This window comes from Monodelphis domestica, chromosome 5 (genome assembly GCF_027887165.1).
Source record: "Monodelphis domestica isolate mMonDom1 chromosome 5, mMonDom1.pri, whole genome shotgun sequence".
Lineage (NCBI taxonomy): Eukaryota > Metazoa > Chordata > Mammalia > Didelphimorphia > Didelphidae > Monodelphis > Monodelphis domestica.
Window position 1 is genome coordinate 319,036,641 of NC_077231.1, and position 8,561 is coordinate 319,045,201.

The 8,561-nt window shown below is 48.1% G+C and overlaps 1 protein-coding gene across 1 annotated transcript; it reads left to right on the forward strand.

The window, feature by feature from the left end:
- The first annotated feature begins 1,315 nt into the window (after positions 1–1,315).
- ANKMY2 (ankyrin repeat and MYND domain containing 2) lies at positions 1,316–8,070 on the forward strand. Its single transcript, XM_056800569.1, has 5 exons — positions 1,316–1,770; positions 2,085–2,220; positions 3,069–3,197; positions 3,958–4,099; positions 5,532–8,070. Exons 1-5 carry the CDS (start codon positions 1,469–1,471, stop codon positions 5,729–5,731), a joined length of 909 nt encoding a protein of 302 aa, XP_056656547.1. The 5' UTR covers positions 1,316–1,468; the 3' UTR covers positions 5,732–8,070.
- The last annotated feature ends 491 nt before the right edge of the window (positions 8,071–8,561 follow it).

An 8,561-nucleotide genomic window follows, 5' to 3' on the forward strand; every position in this document is an offset into this window, starting at 1 on the left:
GGCTCAGCGCCCTCATCTGTGGTATGATAGATGCTTCAGGACAATGGGCACGATAGGTAAATGGGTACGATAGGCCCATGGTTTGAGGATTTCATAAGGAATGTGTACAAAGTATTTTTTTTTTGGAAAATTTTATTTAATTAGTGAATTTAGAATATTTTCCCCTGGTTACAAGGTCATGTTCTTTCCTTTTCCTCCTCCCACCCTCTCCCTAGCCAACATGCAATTCCTCTGGGTTTTACATGTATCATTGTTCAAGACCTATATCCATATTAATACATGCATTAGTGTGATCACTTAGCATCTACATCCCCAATCATATCCCCATCGACCCATGTGATCAAGCAGTTGTTTTTCTTCTGTGTTTCTACTCCCACAGTTCTTCCTCTGAATGTGGATATCGTTCTTTCTTATTAGTCCCTCTGGATTGTGCAGGATCAATGCATTGCTACTAATGGAGAAGTCCATTATATTTGATTGTACCACAGTGTATCAGTCTCTGTACAATGTTCTCCTGGTTTTGCTCCTCTCACTCTGCATCACTTCCTGGAGGTCATTCCAGTTCACATGGAATCCCTCCAGTTTATTATTCCTTTGAGCACAATAATATTCCATCACCAACATATACCATAGTTTGTTCAGCCTCTCCAATTGAAGGGCATCCCCTCATTTTCCAGATTTTGGCCACCACAAAGAGTGCAGCTATGAATATTCTTGTACAAGTCTTTTTACTTATTATCTCTTTGGGGTACAAACCCAGCAGTGCTATGGCTGGATCAAAGGACAGACAGTCTTTTAGCACCCTTTGGGCATAGTTCCAAATTGCCCTCCAGAATGGTTGGATCAATTCACAACTCCACCAGCAATGAATTAGTGTCCCTACTTTGCCACATCCCCTCCAGCATTCATTACTTTCCTTTGTTGTCATGTCAGCGAAACTGCTAGGTGTGAGGTGATATACCTCAGAGTTGTTTTGATTTGCATCTCTCTGATTATGAGATTTAGAACACTTTTCATGTGCTTATTAATAGTTTGATTTCTTTGGATGAAAACTGCCTGTTCATATCCCTTGCCCATTTATCAACTGGAGAATGGCTTGATTTTTTGTACAATTGATTTAGCTCTTTATAAATTTGAGTAATTAGACCTTGTCAGAGGTTTTTGTTAAGATTTTTTCCTAATTTGTTGCTTCCCCTCTAATTTTGGTTGCATTAGTTTTGTTTGTATAAAAGCTTTTTAATTTAGTGTAATCAAAATGATTTATTTTACATTTTGTCATTTTTTTCTAACTCTTGCTTGGTCTTAAAATCTTTCCTTTCCCAAAGATCTGACAAGTATACTATTCTGTATTCACCCAATTTACTTTACCAGATTCTTCTTTATGTTCAAGTCATTCACCCATTGTGAGTTTATCTTAGTGTAGGGTGTGTCTGGAGTATTTTGTAAGCCTGACACCACTACAGAAGTCATGATGAGGATCCGTCTTAACATTCTGCTCACTGGGGCCGTTGGGAGATTCCTCCCCCATTCCCGAGTCTGTTGGTATTTCACACAGATCGTGATGCTCGTCAAGGACAATCCTCTGCTGGCTGAGGTGGATGCCCTGAAGAAGTGCTACCGGGTGATGGATCTCATCTGTGAGCAGTGCATGAAGCAGAGGGACATGAACGAGGTCCTCGCCATGAAGACGCACTACATCAGCTGCATTCTCCAGAAATGCATTAGCTTCTTGGCTGAGCGGGAAGATAAGCTGGATGGCCTCATCAAAAGGTACGAGGAGGCGGGGGCAGGGAGCTTGCTGGGGCCTGGCAAGATGGCGGCACCCTCCGCAGTAGTGAGGAGGTGGGGAGAGTTTGCGGGGGAGAACAGTGTCTTTGGGCATGTCGGATTCAAGATCTCATTTTACAGATGGGACCTGGAGGCCCAGACTTGACCTACTTTGTGCAGGGTCTTCTGACCAGTAAGGATTGGGATCTAGCTCTCCGCACACTAGGCTACACAGCCTGTCCTTCTTACATGTGAAGTAATGGGCACCAGTAAAGGAAATGTAGTAACGTATTTCCATTCCCCCCCACCCCCCCCAGCTTGCTGAAAGGCAGAGAGACAGATGGCTTTCCGGTCTATCAGGAAAAGTTCATCCGAGAGTGCATTCGGAAGTTCCCTTACTGTGAAACCACCCTCCTCCAGCAGCTCGTGAGGAGCATCGCCCCTGTTGAAATCGTAAGACTTGCGTTGAACCCCCCCAGTCATGGCTCAGGCAGGGCTTCGGGGGTGAGCAGCCAGCCTCAGTGGGGAGCCGGGTATGCTATTGGTTGGGGTGTTTGCCTTCCCCCTCCCACTCTCTCCATGCCAAAAGAGTGACCAAGTCTTGGATGTGGAAGGACCCAAGAGACCATCGATGCATTAGGGGCCCCCATTGAGGATCCCTGCTCACATCCCCAGCCAATAGTCCTCCCCCACCTGAGGCAGCCCCTTCCATGCTGGGGGGACTGTCAGGGTGGGGTCTGACCAGCCCCTCCAGGGACACAGGAAATCATGGAGGCCCGAGGTTCAGGCACCCACAGACAAGCATGGGACTGGGACCGCAGGAAGAGATTACTTTTGACTGGGCATTCCTGTTTCCTAATCAAAAGGATGCCATCCCCTTCTCAGTGGTTCCTGGCTATTGGATGCCAAGGGCAGGAGGAAGTCCCTTCTCTAACCCACTTTCCAACAGCCTTTGAGCACGACTTCCATATTGTCAGTCTTCCTTAGGACTTGCAGTCCCATCCCCTACTATTTGCTTTTTCATGAAAAAGAGACAGGGGAGGCCTTGCTGTCCTGGATGAGCAGGACAGTTTGTAGCAGCCAAACTGACTGCATGAAATATTTGCCAAATACTCAGATTCATTCATTTATTTTAGAAGGGCATCTGCATGGACTTCAGCTGGAGTCTCACACTTGGTAGAGAATTGTCATCTCAGGGCCAGTGTGGACTCCCAAAGGGGAGATGTTCATGGTGCTCGTCTCCTTTTGGGACGTTGTCCCCTTTGTCCCCTGACAGGGCTGTGCTCTCTCTCCTTCCCCAGGGCTCTGATCCTACAGCCTTCTCTGTGCTCACTCAAGCCATCACTGGACAAGTGGGATTTGTGGATGTGGAGTTTTGTACCACATGTGGAGAAAAGGGGGCAGACAAGAGGTGTTCGGTGTGTAAAATGGTAAGATGGAGCAATGCTTTAATACACTAGCCTGCGTGAATGGGGATCCACATGGATCCCGAGGTGCCAGAGGCACGTTGATTCTGCTTGGTGTGGGCACTCTCTCCAGCATGGCACATCCCAGCCCCTCAATGACATCTCATCCTGGGAAGATTCTGACCTCGTCATCCCCAAATCATTCACCAGGGATTCCCCCAGTGTGCCAGGAGCCTTCTTGGCATTGTGCAGAAGCAGTGAGCACAAAAGGTTTTCCCCTCAGGATCCCCCACTGCCTTCTTTTCAATGTGCCTGGATCTTTCTGACAGCATCTTCTGTTTCTCCTAAATTCCTTGTTGGTAATATGGCACAGCCCACTTGTCGCACTTAGCCTGGTGCTTGGCACAATCAACACATCATCAAAGCTCTCATTCATTCATGCATTCTCAGCACTGTTTCCCTGTCCATTCCCCTCAGCGTCCGTGCTCTCTTAATAGAACTGTTTTTGCTACTCCATTATTCTTTCATTCTTCCTAATTGTCTCTTGGCTCTTCCTAACCTCAGCCTCTCCTTCTTCTCTACGAGGCTCACTGGAACAATATAACTCGGCTTGTTTCACAGCCCGTGCTTTCCAAGGGTGTCCTTAACTTAAAGCGACCACTCAGCCAGTGTTTTTAATGGATTGATGAATGCCCTGGCAAAAATCCAGTTTCCCCACTGAAGAGCACGTTGGAGATCTTTCAGGAAATGATGAGCCTGAAATACCTTCTCTGATCCCTTTCAGGTTATCTATTGCAACCAGAACTGCCAGAAAATCCACTGGTTCACTCACAAGAAAGTATGTAAGATGCTGAAGGCTGTGTATGAGAAGCAAGAGCTCCAAGCTGCCAAGGAGAAGAAGAGGCAGGAGAAGAGACAAGAGCAAGGTGAGCAGGCTCAGTAGATGGAGGGCCTCTGAGTTCTCGGGCCAGCCAGGGGGTTTGAAGGTGGGGGGGAAAAGGCAAACAGCTACATGCCCTGATCAGTTGGAGCTCAGTAGCATGGAAGCTCCTTTCTTATCTTTGTATCTCACCCAGAACTTGGTATCATGATGTCTTCACAGTAAGAGCTGAATGAAATGTTCAGCAACAGCACAGAGGAGAATAAAGAATCATAGCTTGGAAGAGACCATCCTCAGAGAGGATTGCCCTGCCCTTGTCCTCATGGCTGTCCTACCTTGGAGTGACAGGCACAGGAAATAGCTCAGCATGGCCGTGACATTCTGGAGGGGACAGTGGCTTCCATCCTTTCTGGGATGCTAAACCTGTGATTTATCAGTGTGGAAAGTTCCCAGTATGGGAATCCTCTTTACAAAGGCAGATTGACAACCCTGATGTCCCTCACAGGGCTAATGGTAGTGCTATACTGCATAGCACAGCAGGCCTGGAGTCAGGCCAGCTCATCTTCCTGAGTTCAAATCAGACACTTAACTAGCTGGGTGGCCTGGGCAAGTCATTTAGCCCTGCAGGCCTCAGTTCCCCATCTTTAAAATGCTAGAGCTGGAGAAGGGAATGATAAATCACTCCAATATCTACCAAGAAAACCCCAAATGGGGTCACAAAGAGTCAGACACAACAGAAATGATTGAACAACAATAAAATGTAGCATAGTTTGGAGCTTTATAAATGATTTACATTCATTAAATGTCTGTGGTCACATCACCAGTACATATGCAGGGTAGGATTTAAACCCAGATCTTACCATTTCCCAGCTAGCCGTGTATCTGCATTCTAACCTTCAATTACTTCCTAGCTCCATCTCCCACTTTGGCAAGGCTGACATTGTCCTCCTCACTTCACTATCTCTTACTGCATGTGTCTTCTCATTTCTCTTATCACAGCTTCTCTTCATCTGACGCCTTCTCTCTATTCCCACAGCCACCGCCTAAGTTGTGGCCCTTGTGACAGCTCCCCTGAACAACCGAATGGCCTCTACAAGGGCCAAGTCCTGAGCCTGACACATGCTGCTTGTGTGACCCCAGAAAGCTCTCTCAGACTAAAGGTTAGGGACCCCCATGGAGGGAGTTTCCCCTCTGGGAGTTCTCTGCTCTCTTTGCCTTAATTCCCTAGAGAAGGAAATAGCCACCTGCTCCAGTATCCTTGCCAAGAAAACTCAAGGGCAGCATAATCCACAGGGTCACCGAGTCGGACCCAACCAAACAGCAGTTATATCCACACTGTCTGTCGTAGGCATATATGAAAAGGCTTCTTAGCCCCTAAACAGGGCTATGGTTCACAGCTAAACAAACAAGCCATCAGCTTAAGAACGCAAGGGTTGGCATAGCCTAGTTCTCACCAGGTGACTTCCCTTTTTCCTCAGAAAAAGAGCCAGATGTTGATTCAAATCCACCCAATGAAGAGCAACAAAAAATGGAGCCTGGAGATACAAAAGATGAATCTACAGATGTGTCCCAGGAAGAAAAAGCCAATGTAAAGGAGGTTCCCCCAACAACTTTGGGAACAGACAGCGCCCCTGGCCTCCAGGACATGGCAGGGAGTGTGAAGGAATCAGAGGAATAGGGCCCATCCACATGGCTCTTCAGATTTATAATACACTAGAATAACAGCCTAGCCCTCTCTCCCATGGAGGCATGATCCATCCAAGGTGGCAGGGGGCTTTTCCCCATTACACAGAGCTACACAGTGCCCACACTTTCATGGATCTGAGCTCTCGATTCTGGGGCACAGATCATTGTACCCTTGCCCCTTATCATCCCATGTGGCAGTTATCCATGGCATTATCCATGTCCACTGGCAAGCCCCCACCCAAAGGGGCCTCCCCATCATGCTAGAGGGCTCTTCCATCTCTAGACATGGTATGGAAGCCAATGGCACACACAGGGTGCCCAACTTGGCTCTCCCTACATGATGGTCCCCCTTTGCCAGTCAAACTTTGCTATCACTTTCACCACTTTTCCTACATGTCCATCTCTGGCAAGGCAATATAACCTGCTCCCACCTAGCAGAGAATCTGAATTAGACGAAGCATAGACAGCGAAGGGCTGGGCTTGACCAAAATGCCACCATTTTGAGGGAGGAAGGGACCTCCTTTCGTGATATTGGAAGAAGGAAGACTTGAAAACCCTTGGGGAGAGATCACAGACTTGATTATTGCCAAATAGATTAGTTAACCAACATTTCTGACACACTTACTCTATGCCAGGCTTTGTGTTGAACGCTGGGGGCAGAAGTACAAAGACGTGGGCTTTAAATAGACAGTGGTCACCTAGACCAGATCTGTGCTGACCAGGCCCCATTCAGCCCATCTCTAGAGAAGGTGAGAGTCATCGAAGGCATTTCAAGTGATGAGGAGGGAACAGAAGGCTTTTATCACCACACAGTTACACGATGTCCTGAGGGGTATACAGAAATATATACCCCATCATGGTGTTGGTTTGTTGCCCATTTTAAGAAAAGCATTGGTGTTAGAGCACACATTCCCCATTAAAGGTTGCCCTCTGACCTGGAATGTGGCTTCCATGCACAAGTCAGCATCATAGAAGACTCCTTCAAAGGTATAACGACGGACCTCTGAGCAGCGGCTAACCACCAATATGGCGGGGCAGGAAGCCAGAAGATGGGCTACCTTCCTGGTGGATGCCGTCACAATCCGAGTGGCCCAGGGATGAGTGTGGGTGGTGAGGGGCTACAGGAGCTCCCACCATGAGTACTTTCATTCTGATAGCCTTGAACACCAGAACAGTGTGGAGCCTCTCACTGCCCATCACCTCCTTGCCTTTTGGCAAAGGCACCCATCACTAGATTTTCCCACGAACTCACAGCATATAAGAGGAGCTGCATTCCTCAAGGAAATAGCTTTTTCAAAGACAACCTCTCTGTCCCACCAGCTCCTCGGAAGTTTGCCACTTGATTGTTCTGCTCTAGAGCAAAAGTTTTATCTGACCTACTTGGAAACAGGAAGCTATGAGACAGGGCTGGCTCGCACCCTTTCTGGCACCCCCCTCCTCCATAGCGTCTCCTTAGTTCATTAAAATCAGGTATTACTTCTCCTTTGCTACCTATAGGATTGTCAGAAACCCAAGGGAGGAAAACAAAGGGTATCAAACAAGGAGTCCTGAGTCTTTTTCCAGTGGGAAAGCCACTGGGCTTGGGGTAAGAGCACCCGAGTTTGAATCCCATCTCTGGTGCTTCTGGCTGATCTCAGGCAAATCATTCTACATTTGGGACTCAGTTTCCTCATCTGTAAATTATGTTTAGGCTATTCCTCTAAGTTCCTTCCTGGCTTTAAATTCCTTGAGCCTGTGAGAGAACGGCAGACCCAGGAAATACCCAAAGAATGCTAAGTTCTGTGGCACCAGCATGTATCTCATGTGAGTGTGATGGAGGGAAATCTGCATGTGGATCTCATGAATCTTGCTTCGTGCAAAGGGAGAGGGTGGCCACCATGAGGCCCTTCTCAGGTTTGGTTATGCCCCTTGCTAGTCTAGTTCACTAAAGACCTGCTGAAAGGTGGTTGGGGTGTGGAGTCTCCCTGAAGGAAGCCCAGCCAGTAGGGAGTCTCTTCATATGCACTTTGCCTTCAAGGATGAGTCTTGGACTTTTCCCCCAAATGATCGCCCTGCAGGCTAGCTCAGTGCATGAAATCTTCCAGGTTACCCTCCTGAAAAGGATTTCCACAGAGCCCTGGCTGGGCGCCTGTCCTTGTCCTGTGGGGGAGTTTGGGGTGGGGTTGGGGGGGCACCCATCCGCCCATATTTGGTAGAAGTCACATCCAGAAGGCCATGTGAGCCCAGGCTGGCACTGGAGGCCAGCTGACCTAGAATGCCTGGCATCTTAGAGGAGCAGCCCCACCTCCTGGCTCTTGGGCAAATTGAAATAAACACGCCACCTAGTCCAAACACTATGAACCTCATTTCTCGTCTCACTCCTTACCCAACAGGAGACTGGAGCATAAAAATGGCTGGAGTCCTGGGAGCCCTTGGTGGGTCTGCTCTCTGGCCTCTGGCTGCCATGGGGTGGGAGAAAAAGAAGAGCATATGAGGGGTAGTGCCAGGCGGGAAGGAGTTCCAGGTTTTGGCATTCTGATGCTGCCTCTTTGAAACATGAGGCTGTATGGGAAGGGCTCATCAGCCTCAAATGCTAGTGGGTCTTTGCACCCCCAGAAATCTGCCCTGTAAACAGTGCCCAGGAGCTTGCATTTGCTCTTCACTGCAGCTTGGATCTTCTAATGCTCCCAGACTCCCAAGTGGCTGCTGCTGCTCTATGGGTGCACAAGTCAGTCCCGAGTCTCCTTTGGGTGATTCCCTCATTTCATCTCATCCCTGGAGCCTGGACACAAGCTTTGTTTCACTCGGGGCACTTTTAAGTGTCTGAATTCTCCACTGGGATT